This window comes from Copadichromis virginalis, linkage group LG7 (assembly GCF_057382275.1).
Source record: "Copadichromis virginalis isolate Kocher_CV1m ecotype Utaka linkage group LG7, C_Virginalis_male_GT1.1, whole genome shotgun sequence".
NCBI lineage: Eukaryota > Metazoa > Chordata > Actinopteri > Cichliformes > Cichlidae > Copadichromis > Copadichromis virginalis.
The window spans coordinates 63,003,782-63,016,726 of record NC_140624.1 but is presented as its reverse complement, the minus strand read 5'-3'; the positions used below and the strand labels follow the sequence as shown (position 1 = coordinate 63,016,726).

At 41.2% G+C, this 12,945-nt stretch overlaps 1 protein-coding gene across 1 annotated transcript; it reads left to right on the top strand.

Annotated features, from left to right (window-relative positions):
* Positions 1–1,048: 1,048 nt before the first annotated feature.
* On the top strand, positions 1,049–10,807 carry acads (acyl-CoA dehydrogenase short chain). The gene is made up of 10 exons (XM_085464670.1): positions 1,049–1,231; positions 3,302–3,462; positions 3,786–3,935; positions 4,028–4,139; positions 5,125–5,276; positions 5,360–5,530; positions 6,891–7,028; positions 8,083–8,178; positions 8,256–8,312; positions 8,404–10,807. The coding sequence occupies exons 1-10, from the start codon at positions 1,204–1,206 to the stop codon at positions 8,554–8,556; spliced, it is 1,218 nt and encodes a 405-aa protein (XP_085320796.1). The 5' UTR covers positions 1,049–1,203; the 3' UTR covers positions 8,557–10,807.
* The last annotated feature ends 2,138 nt before the right edge of the window (positions 10,808–12,945 follow it).

Genomic DNA, 12,945 nt, shown 5'->3' with positions numbered 1-12,945 from the left:
CCCTGTTCCTTGGAGTCTGCGTTTTGGGTCCTTTTCTCAATTCATACAGTCTGCTCTCGCCAGACTGTGACACTTTCTTTCTCTCTCTCCCTCTCTCTGTTGCTGTCACTCCTAAAACTTCCCACTCTTACATGGTCGACATGGTGCATTTTTCCACCAAGTGGGCAGTTTTTTTTTTTGTTTTTTTTTTTGTTGTTTAGACCTCCATGGTCATCCAGGGCCTCCTGTCCCGATATGCAAACCAGGGAAAGATGAAACAAAACCAGATAATTATAGACCAATAGCACTGACTTCTAAAATATGCTAAATAATAGAGAGAATGATTAATGATATATTGGTGTAGAAATACCAGACATTTTAATTGAGATTAAATATGATGGGACTGACAATTAAATTCGTATGGATACCAGCACATTATGGTGTTATTGGCAATGAGGTGACAGATAAAATTGCAAAGAAGGCTGCTAAAGGAGATCCAGTTGATTTAAATATCAGTATTAGTAAAGCTGAAATGAAGAGCATGTAAAACAGAAAATGAGGGAAAGATGGCAACAGCAGTGAGAGGAGGAGGGAGACAGGGAACATGAGAAGCACAGGGAGAACCAGGAGAGAAGAGACAATTATATCTCGATTCAGATTTGGACACGCTGGGTTAAACAGCTCACTATTCATTATAGGGAAACATCAAACAGGGAAATGTAGTCACTGTGGAATTACTGAAACCACTGAACATGGTCTGTTGCACTGTCAAAATTATCAGGAAGGAAGAAGCCAACTAATTCCAAATCCTGGGGAAAAACAAGCTAGATAGAAAGAATTTATTGCAAAGGAACTCCAGTTGTGAAAGTTTTATTGCTTTATTTCAGTTTCTAAAACAGACCAATTTATATGGAAGGCAATTTTTAAATTTTGTTTATTTTCATTTTTATTTATTTTTTGATTATTTGGTATGAGCGAATTTTTGTCCACACTCCAAGGCACTTGGTGGCGGTAATGCACCACATCGTTGTTTGCCAATCGCCAAAAAAAAAAAAAAAACGACGACGAAGAAGAAGAAGAAGAAGAAGAAGAAGAAGTAAAAGGGGTTTAGTGCTTCCCCCGCAATAGTAATAATAGTATCCGACAGTACGTGAATGCAGCAGTGGGCTTCATAACAGTGCTGTTGAACTCGAGGGCTGTGCTTCGAGCAGAGAGGACGGTAACATGGCTGCACTTTTCAAAGCAAGAAGAGGTAGGAACATTATGAAAGAAAAGACCGAACAATGAAGGACTTTCAGAAGAAAATTTACCTGTCACTAGAACACGATATTTCTCTAATGTTAGCTGTGCACGAACGGCAATATCACACCAAGTTAGCTTAGCCCAACACATAACCACTGGTCACACGTTTATGTTATGCCAAGCATATGTTTCCATCATTGAACACTATATATGACACTATATATGGCAGTAAAAATCCACACGTCTGCCAGCTTTGAATAACTGATATAAAAGGCGACGTATCTTAGTGGTAAGCATGTTTGTTACTGTTAGCTCCTCGGCTAAAAGGGTTACAAGTTTGTCGTCTAGCTGTGATCAATAACTCTAACAGCACCGACTCCATTTTCGAGAGGAACTTCTGTGTTATCAGAGTCTGAGTGAGAGAGATTTCTTTCTGTCAGGATTTTTAGAAGTGTCAAACATGCGATGGTGAGCTCGACCTTTTACCTAAATAACGTGACGTTTACTGGTGAGCCGGTGTCCTGTCTTCTTCTTCCGGCTGCTCGCTGTAGGGGTCGCCACAGTGGATCGTCTGCCTACGTCTCACCCTGTTCCAGAATCCTCCTCTATCAGACCAACCCTCTGCATGTCCTCCTTCACTACAATCCCCCCCTGAGAAATTCCTCTTTTCCTCCTGCCTCGCGGCTCCTTCTTCAACATCCTCTGTCCAATGAATTCATTATACGCATGTCGAAAACCATCTCAGCCTTACCTCTTTAACTTTATCTCCACATTGCTCAACCTGTACGGTCCCTCTGATGTCCTCTTTTCTAAGCTTGTCCATCCTGCTCACTCACAATGAAGATTTGAACATCTTTAGATGAGTGTCCTATCTTTGTGTCAGTGCCACTGTCTCCCAACCATCCTTCTGTCACAAATCCCTGACACTGGTGTCCACCCTGTTCACAGCACTGCATTAAAACAGAGTATGATTCTGTGATGGAAATCAATGCATGGCCCAAGAAGACTTCCAGAAATTGCTATCTGTGAACACGGCTCACTGTGCTGTCCAAATGCAGAGAAGAAGCCTTTTATCAAAAGTGCTTGTGGAACTGGCAGCTGCTGCACAGGTCTTAAACACAGAAGATGATGCTGAACCACATCCTGCATCTATTCCAACAGCATGTCCTCCCTGGAGTTCAGCCTTTCACCAAACTAAAAACATTTGGATGTGAACATGAAACCAGAAATGGGACAAAGTAGACCCAGGACTACTGAGCAGCTAGAATCCTCTGTCAGACAAGAAATGGACAAAGGTCCAGCATCTGCTCTCCTGAGTTCACAGGAAAAAAGAGGGGATTCGAAACAGTGGAAATATAATCCCATCCTAGCTTTTTTTTTTTTTTTTTTTGACAAGATTTCCACCAAATTCTGATGCATTAAATAAAATTTAATTGAACAGATGGAATTTGATGTGGCGGTAAGATACCTTCTTCATAATATGGGCATGTTTGAGCTCTTTTTCAGGCTGTTAGGACTGCAATGTTTCCAGAGCTGTGTTATTGAGAGTCTGCTACAACAAGCACTGTTAATGCATCATAGCACTGATGAAATGTCAGTGTAGTTAATGAGCTTTGCACTTTCAGCTGTCCTTTGTCCTGACAGTTCACGTAATAGCATAGCAAGAAAACTGAACTTTATGAATCATTACACTTGTAATAATAACATGTCACATCTGGCTCGCCCGGGGTATGTTTGAAGCTGCAGCTGGGGCTCATTATTAAGTCTTACCATCAAACCAATTAATTAAAGGGTCACATGGCTTTTGGAAAATGTGCTTATGTAACTGCTGCTGGCCCTGAATGTCCTTCAAAGTTAGCAGGGTTCATCCTCTGGGGATCATGATGGTTTCTACACTCACTATGAAGTAATTTATTAACTGACTGCTGAATGGCTTAACAGCTTTTGAGGGTTTTCAGTCTGAATCCAAGTGGCTAGTCGGATGATGCTGTCACCTATAGCACACACCACAAGCATGACTAAATATTGATAAAGTTGATTTATTGAGTATTCAAAACCTTTTTCTTCTTCTCTTCCTCAGCTCTCAGCTCGTTTTTCACTGGTTGTCGAAGCCTGTCTCAGCTCGCAGAGTTACCAGAAACTCATCAGATACTCAGACAGACCTGCAGAGACTACGCTGACAGAGAGCTGTCCCCCATCGCTGCCAGACTAGACAAAGAGCATGTTTACCCCGCTAAACAGGTACCCGCACAAAGCTGCACAGTGACTATTATCAGGCAAAATGTGTAGTTCATCATAAGTTTGTGTCTAAAGATACCAACATTTTTTCTCGAATCCTGAAAGTTTCTGAGTTCATCTTTAATATCCATCTGTCCTGGTTCTTAGACTGTGAGTAGGCTGCACTGGGACCAGGAAGTTCATGAAATACACAACTTTTAAAATCATTATAAAACTGAGAAGTGGAAGAACTTTGGAATAATGAAGAAGAATAATAGTGCGAGATAGTAATAGAGATTCAGTGCTTTGGTGAATGCATAGCTGTAAATATTCTTTTGGCCGTCCAGATTCAAGAACTGGGGGCAATGGGTGTGATGGCCATGGAAGTACCAGAGGAGCTGGGTGGAGCTGGGATGGACTACCTGGCGTACAGTCTGGCTATGGAAGAAATCAGTAGAGGCTGTGCCAGCACCGGAGTCGTGGTCTCTGTTAACAATGTGAGTACAATCTGTCAGCAAAGAGAGCCGAGCGTGAACATGGCTGTGTTTGTCTTCTGATTGCTGCCTGTTCTGTGTTATTTGGCCTATAGTCTCTGTACATTGGACCGATACTAAAGTTTGGTACAGAAGAGCAGAAAAAGCAGTGGATCCAGCCGTTCACCACAGGAGAGAAGGTGGGCTGCTTTGCCCTCAGTGAGCCAGGTAAATGCGACCTGTCTGACACAAAAGTCTGCTTTAATTTTGAGTCGTGTAGTAGAAGAAAAACAGCCCAGTCAAAGTCCAGATCTAAATCCAATCGAGAATATGTGGCAAGATCTGAAAACTGCTGTTTACAAACGCTGTCCATCTAATCCATAGGTGTCAAACTCTGGCCCTAATTACATTTGGCCCGCGAAGCCATACCAAATTACTATTAGAGCTGGCCTACTGGTATTATACAGCTAATATATATATATTTTTAGTATTAAGCTTTGCTTGTTCCAAATTCAGTTTTTCAGCAAAACTTGTTGGAGTCCATAAGAAAAGATTCATTTTTATATCTGGAGGAAGATTATTATTATTATTATTTTTAATAAATATTAATGTTAGCCCGCGACTTTGTTCCAGTTTTGAATTTTGGCCCACTGTGTATTTGAGTTTGACACCCCTGCTCTAATCTGACTGAGCTGGAGCTGTTTTGCAAAGAAGAATGGGCAAAGATTTCAGTCTCTAGATGTGCAAAGCTGGTAGAGACAGACCCTAAAAGACTGGCAGCTGTAACTGCAGCAAAAGCTGGTTCTACAAAGTATTGACTCAGGGGGCTGAATAATTACTCACACCCCACTTTTCAGTTATTCATTTGTAAAAAATGTTTGGAATCATGTATGATTTTCCTTCCACTTCTCACGTGTGCACCACTTTGTGTTGGTCTTTCACGTGGAATTCCAATAAAATTGATTCTTGTTTGTGGCTGTAATGTGACAAAATGTGGGAAAGTTCAAGGGGGCCGAATACTTATGCAAGCCACTGTATGTATATATTGTATATACTCAGTTCATTCAGTTCAATTTTATTTGTATAACACCAATTCACAACAACAGCCGCTAATATATGTGGATGTGATATATGTTTAAGGGTTGTCTGGACACATTTTAGCACACATTTTTCTTTCTTTCATCAAACTAAAGTAATTGAATTAAAATTCCAGGCAATGGCAGTGATGCAGGTGCAGCCTCCACCACAGCACATCAGGAGGGAGATGAGTGGGTGGTGAACGGAACCAAAGCTTGGATCACCAACAGCTGGGATGCCTCTGCTGCCATTGTCTTTGCCACCACAGACAAGACACTGAAACACAAGGCATGACGCAGCACATTTCCACGTTCTCACCGCAGAGATGATGTACACCTGTAATGATGGGGAATGCTGTTTCTATTCTGTAGGGAATCAGTGCTTTCCTTGTCCCCATGCCACACCCAGGGCTTTCTCTGGGGAAAAAGGAAGACAAATTGGGCATCAGGGCCTCATCCACTGCTAATATTATCCTGGAGGACTGCAGGATACCACTGGGATACATGCTGGGCCCACGTGGATCAGGATTCAAAATCGCCATGGTTAGCTCTGGATATTTTCTTTGTAGAGATGTAATGAAACAGACAATGATGCTTTTTTTATGTGAAAGGCTGGTGGAGGCAGACTTTGCATTTTTAGAATTTCATTCAGTCATTTTATTCAATCTTACTCGTGACTCCATTTTGGGTCTTCCTCTTTTTCTCCTGCCTAGTAGCACATAACACGCGCATATAACAACTGGGAGACTTGTTTGTGTATATGCTGTCATTACAGTGAGAACAAAGTTTATTTGGACTTGACATACCATATGTATGTTGTGTAGCTAAGTTACTGCTAGCTTGTATTTCCACTAACATGTGTTTGCTGTGAATCATGTTTGCAAACAAGATGGGTTCATTGTCCTGTAACAACAGGAAATGAAGGACAGGCTTTATTAGAAAATACCTGAAATTTCCTGGCTACTGTTAGTTAATGTTAGCTTACCCACTTACACAGCATGGGTAGATGGCAAAAGTTGGTCTACTTACTCACTAATGTTAGCAGCAAAATACTGACTGAAGCCACATCAGTGTTTTTTAAGTTACATTGTAATGTATTCAGATTTGAGCAAAAACCATTCAATACAGGGCTGCAGCTATCAAATATTTTAGTAATTGAGTAATCGATCTATGAATGGAGTAATTGGATAAGAAATACTTTTGCCTTATTAATCAGCAATGATAAATATTCAAAAGATAAAAAATACAGGTCTTTCAAAACAAACTGGTCATTGATTTCCATTTTAGAGATGTTTTTTGTTTCATTCCTCATCTGATTCATTTGTCAAAAAACAAACCCTTTGTGGTTTTTTCCGCAATGTTAAATGTTATTTATTTATTTAATTTTTTTTAGAGAAAACCTTTTCTTAAATGCAAAAATATATACATGCTCTCAAGTAGTGTCAAAGCCAAATAAAATAAGGTAAATATGTAATCTAAAATAAGGCATAAAGCATATCAACATTCTGGAGTTTGCCCTGTGTTTGGAAAGTTTTTGTGCCACTGAAAGCAAGATGTTATGATGGTATTTAATTTTTATATTTTTAAATATGAAAAATATTGGGTGTGGGTGAAATGCTTGCATTCGCATTTCCATGATGAAAGTGGCGCGTACAGAGACGTGCATTAAACACAGCATCGAAACAAGAATTTTCTTTTTCTTTATAATCGAATTATTGAAAATACTTGATGGATCATTGGAGACCATTGTATATTTGGACATGGTTCCTTGACATGGTTTAATATAAATCAAGGTGAAGGCTTTTCTCTCTTGGCTCTTTCAGAATTGTGTGCATTGTTACAGTTTTCCCATTTTATACAGGGGGGGAAAGTAACCGTAACCTCCCATCTTTGTGTTGCACAGCAAACGCTGGACAGCGGGCGGATCGGCATTGCAGCTCAGGCTCTCGGTATCGCTCAGGCTTCTCTGGAATGTGCTGCTGATTACGCACACAGACGAACTGCATTTGGAGCTCCCATTGGCAAGCTGCAAGCCATTCAGGTAACAGGAGAGTTATAACAACTGTTATTTTACTGTATTTAAAACCTTTCTAAGTGATGTTCACTTCTGTTGCTTGCCAGGATGTTGAGAAGTTTATCTTGGGACACATTTCCACACAAAGCCCTGATTTTAGCATGTAGCAGTTGTCTCTGAAAGAACATATATTCGAGTTCACAGGAAGCCTTGATGTCACGTTTCCTCTGACAGGAAGCTAAAAACACAAAGCTTTTTATTTTAAGATATTCAAAGTAAAGCCAGAAGTATATTTATACTGGAAGACCAGGTTGGACTCATCAACTTTAGATGCTCCATTTCTCATCTAATGTATCGGTCTCTGTTTCCACTGTGTTGTGGATGGTGGGGGCTCATTTATAAGCCTTTTTTATATATGAGAAAGCTGTTGTTCGGAGCTTTATGATTCATATCTCATTCTTTATGGTTCAGGATGTAGTGTCTTATTTGAAAATATCTATACAAGTCTTTAGAGGGGAGTTGGAATTGTTCCTAAATGACTTGAGCTTTGTTTTGTTAGATAATTGATTTATTGTATTAAGGAGATTTGTGCATTTAGCATATTAAAGGTATGATTTTGGAGTATCTCCTGAATTTAGTGCATACACACAAACGCTACACAAGGACTAGATGGGCATTTATTTGCTTGTGATGCTGGGTAGCTAGTGAATCATTTGGGTTAGCAAGTAAGCTAGGATTAGCTAATATAAGTCAGACGAAGGTTTGGTTGCTTACACAAAGAAATCTTCCAGGGTTTTGAGGCAACTGTTGTTAATTGGAGCTATAGAAATAATACTAATTTGAACTGAATTGAAAACAAATTCAGGGCGAAATTAGAAACGGCTTCAGTACAGTATTCTGCTGCTGCAGTCAGATTGCAGGGTTAGACTGGTCCATCTAGTTTCTAGCAAGGCGTAGCTAATAAAGTAGCGTGTGTGCGTATGTGCTGTATACCTTCCTCCCATTCACTGCAGGGCAGTATATATGGTGCTTGGCAGTGTTGTGCTGAATGTAGTTTTCTTGATGCTTTTAATTCATGTAGTTCAAACTGGCAGACATGGCTGTGGCAATAGAGGGCGCTCGGCTGCTCACCTGGAAGGCTGCGCTTCTTCGAGACTCAAAGAAAGCATTCACTAAGGTACCGTCACCTCTGAGTTAAGGTTTGCATTTGATAGAGAATATCAGACATCACTTTTGGCTCTTCTTCTCCTGCAGGAAGCTGCAATGGCCAAACTAGCAGCGTCTGAAGCTGCAACTTTCTGCTCACACCAGGTAACAAAGCGGTTGTAATGCAGAGTCAAGAAATGAACACATACAGACCCTTCTTCTTATCGTCGTATATTCTTTTTGCACTTCAAATCAGGCGATCCAAGTTCTGGGTGGGATGGGTTACGTGACAGACATGCCTGCTGAGAGGCACTACCGTGACGCCCGCATCACGGAGATCTACGAAGGCACCAGCGAGATCCAGAGACTGGTGATCGCTGGCCAGCTGCTGAAAGAATACCAGTTATAAATGGACTGCTATCGCTGTCTGTCTACCTCTGATGTGTGATCAGTCAGCTCAGACTCCACCTCATCCTTTAAGACAAAGAGGCCTTTCTCATCTTACTTGACAGCTTTGAAACAACTTTGACGCCAGTTAGATTGGAGATGACACTTTTCAGGTTATTTTATGCCGTCATGGCTGGAGGAAAAACGGGAACCAGTTCAAATCTACTAATCTGCCCACCTAGCCTGACCTAAGCGTCAGTTCACCCACATTTAAAAGAAGGCTGAAAACACACTCGTATCCAATGATAAAAGTAGATCTTCTTCCTAAGTGATTTTAGGATATGAACCACCACAGAGAACCTCATCAAAGCTGCTAAAGGACAGCACTCCCCACCACAGTCAAAAAACAACTGGGGCTCTCTTTTGGATGTGAATGCAGTTCCAGAGACTTGGAGAATCCACGCTAAGAAGCATCAAATCTCAAACAGACCTGAAATATAGTAGAAAACTTTGAGCTTCAAATTTCAGGAGAGGAAATGTGGCATTGTAGAGTGGTTTACAAATGCAAATAAAAGTATGAAAATTGCAAAAGACTAAAAATTACAAAATAATTGGTGAAATGAAGAAAGGGAGAGTGTGTTCCAAAAGTATTTTGCTTATAAAGGTTCTTCACTGAGAGATGTGACCCAGAAGTATCTGTGTGGTGGTCATAACACTAAGATCATATACATAATAATACAAATACTAAGGAAAGGAGCTTCCATGCTTCCTTTATTGCTTCCATATGACTGTTCATTAAAACAATTAAAGGCAATCAAATAAGCCCAAACATGGAGGAGGAAACAAGTTCCACTGGATCGCAGCAGGAAAATATAAGAAAATAAGATGCATTCTATTTTATAGGCGTCGCAGGGTGAACCGCTGTAATTTCTATACAAAGATGCAGCCAGTTCACTTCAGTGAAAAGCAGCATTCTGCTTAGAGCATGGAGAGGCCTAGCGACCAGAATAATCCAGTGTGACCTCATGTTTAATACGAGAGCCTCTTTGAAAACAGCCGTCACTGTATTGCTGTGCCATGTGTGTGAAGTAGCTGTGACATACTGGTATTTTTATATGTCACAGACTTTTTCATTCACATTTGTGTGACTCGATTAAAAATTCTCCTGAATGTCAAATTCATACAAATACACAACAAATTCGAAATTTAAATTTGAATTTGGATTTGAAATTCATACAAATACATCTACCGTATGACCGGCCACAAAAATTCTCCTGTTTACAACTGTCAGTCACAAACAGACACAGAGTCTCTTTATTAAACCCAGCAGATTTTTAACGCGTGAAGAAGGCTTTCGTTTTCTGTAGATATTAGTCTGGCACTAAATCTTCCTCCTCCTTGAAATTGCCAACCTTTGTAATCGTGGGATATTTTTCACAGGCTGTTCTGGTTTATTCGACCTCCATAAACAACAGTGTTTGAACACATTGTGGCCATGTAAGGTGCGCATTTTGTAATCTATCCTCTGCATATTGCAGTTTCAACATAGCGGACATTCGTCGTCACACTGATGAGGAGAAACAAGCGAAAGGCTGTTCCAATTCTCAGCTCACCAAGCTTCACTTTTCCTGAGTCCATAGCAATTTTCCTACCTTTAAAAAAGGAAAAGTAGTAGGAAGGAAGAGAGGTTGGGAATAGGAAAAGGAAGGTACTTTTTGAACACACCCAGCACGTATTATGTGTATTGTACGTGTTTGGAACCCTTTTGAGACACATTTCTCTCCCCATACATGACGACCTTTATTGTCATTAGTTACTATTGGGCTTGTCAGTGTGGGTTGGTGCTATGAGCAAACACTGTGTAACGAAACCCTCTGGGATCATGAATATTACCCACCTTTGATGGGGTGTCATACATGAACTGGAGGACAAATGACTCTTTTCTTTGGCCTCCTATGAGGAGGTTAAGCCACCAGTGGGCGACAGAGTGCCTTCATCCGTGGCTCATTAATTACTGATTGAGTCATCAATCACTGCACTATAATCACAGACACAAGATCAGCGAACTCCCACTTGCCGACTACAGTTTTTTCAAGATAAAGGGTTGAAGGAGGTCACTTTTTTGATTTATGTGTGAATGTTAGAGGTTGTGTAATAAAATCCTGTATATCTGCCTCACATACCTCCTGTGCCTCAGTGGCTTGTACATATTTTATCGTGACACATAGTGTGCAGATGTTGATAATAAAGAATTGCTGATGCCATAAAAATGATCTGTGAGTGAATGAAAACTGGAAATTCTGTCCCATCACATAAAAGACGTCAGCAACAATGCTCCGGTCGGCTGTGGGGTTTACATGATGCTCAGTTGGTACCAAGGGTACAAAACTGCAACTACTGCCAAAAACGTCCACCCTAAAAGTGAGTCAGTCCCCACAGACTCTCATGTTAGCATGTCCAACTTTAAAATTGAAGCTTCATAGCTCAAAAAAGAGTTGGATCGCAGACGGTTTCAGTTTTTAAATTACTCATATTAAAGTTTGAAGTCAGTCATAATTGTGATCTAGAAGTTATCATGGAGCACAGTGTCCCTGTTTCTTTACGACAGGCCTATGAAACTAATAAATGAAGTCACAGTAGTGATGGAGGACGTGCTAGGGACAGCATGAGATGGAGACAGATGATCTGCTGTGGCAACCGCTGAAGGGAGCAGCTGGAAGACAAAGAAGACAGGGCTCCATCTTTTATATACAGTCCATATAAACATGCAAAACATTCATGACTGTCTTTGCTCTCTTGGGCTATCGTGAATGCTTTCCGAACACTGAATAATTAGTAGATCCGTGGCAACATGTTGATTGTGCTGAGCTTAGTCCCAGTGTTATCCATGTTTTAGAATGATGTATGGTTGGAAGCACTGGGAATGCAGGAGAATAGTGTTCTTGCCTTGTCATTTCTAGCTTTTACAGTGGGGCAAAAAAGTATTTAGTCAGCCACCAATTGTGCAAGTTCCCCCACCTAAAATGATGACAGAGGTCAGTAATTTGCACCAGAGGTACACTTCAACTGTGAGAGACAGAATGTGAAAAAAATAATCCATGAATCCACATGGTAGGATTTGTAAAGAATTTATTCGTAAATCAGGGTGGAAAATAAGTATTTGGTCAATAACAAAAATACAACTCAATACTTTGTAACATAACCTTTGTTGGCAATAACAGAGGTCAAACGTTTACTATAGGTCTTTACCAGGTTTGCACACACAGTAGCTGGTATTTTGGCCCATTCCTCCATGCAGATCTTCTCGAGAGCAGTGATGTTTTGGGGCTGTCGCCGAGCAACACGGACTTTCAACTCCCGCCACAGATTTTCTATGGGGTTGAGGTCTGGAGACTGGCTAGGCCACTCCAGGACTTTCAAATGCTTCTTATGGAGCCACTCCTTTGTTGCCCGGGCGGTGTGTTTTGGATCATTGTCATGTTGGAAGACCCAGCCTCGTTTCATCTTCAAAGTTCTCACTGATGGAAGGAGGTTTTGGCTCAAAATCTCACGATACATGGCCCCATTCATTCTGTCCTTAACACGGATCAGTCGTCCTGTCCCCTCGGCAGAAAAACAGCCCCATAGCATGATGTTTCCACCCCCATGCTTCACAGTAGGTATGGTGTTCTTGGGATGCAACTCAGTATTCTTCTTCCTCCAAACACGACGAGTTGAGTTTATACCAAAAAGTTCTACTTTGGTTTCATCTGACCACATGACATTCTCCCAATCCTCTGCTGTATCATCCATGTGCTCTCTGGCAAACTTCAGACGGGCCTGGACATGCACTGGCTTCAGCAGCGGAACACGTCTGGCACTGCGGGATTTGATTCCCTGCCGTTGTAGTGTGTTACTGATGGTGACCTTTGTTACTTTGGTCCCAGCTCTCTGCAGGTCATTCACCAGGTCCCCCCGTGTGGTTCTGGGATCTTTGCTCACCGTTCTCATGATCATTTTGACCCCACGGGATGAGATCTTGCGTGGAGCCCCAGATCGAGGGAGATTATCAGTGGTCTTGTATGTCTTCCATTTTCTGATGATTGCTCCCACAGTTGATTTTTTTCACACCAAGCTGCTTGCCTATTGTAGATTCACTCTTCCCAGTCTGGTGCAGGTCTACAATACTTTTCCTGGTGTCCTTCGAAAGCTCTTTGGTCTTGGCCATGGCGGAGTTTGGAGTCTGACTGTTTGAGGCTGTGGACAGGTGTCTTTTATACAGATGATGAGTTCAAACAGGTGCCATTCATACAGGTAACGAGTGGGGGACAGAAAAGCTTCTTACAGAAGACGTTACAGGTCTGTGAGAGCCAGAGATTTTCCTTGTTTGAGGTGACCAAATACTTATTTTCCACCCTGATTTACGAATAAA

Bases quoted from the DNA above. Each gene is read 5' to 3' on its own strand.
- acads (XM_085464670.1), top strand. From the start codon at position 1,204: ATGGCTGCACTTTTCAAAGCAAGAAGAG. The intron at 5,277-5,359 runs GCATGACGCAGC...TCTATTCTGTAG, and splicing joins ACAAGACACTGAAACACAAG to GGAATCAGTGCTTTCCTTGT. The intron at 5,531-6,890 runs GTTAGCTCTGGA...TGTGTTGCACAG, and splicing joins CAGGATTCAAAATCGCCATG to CAAACGCTGGACAGCGGGCG.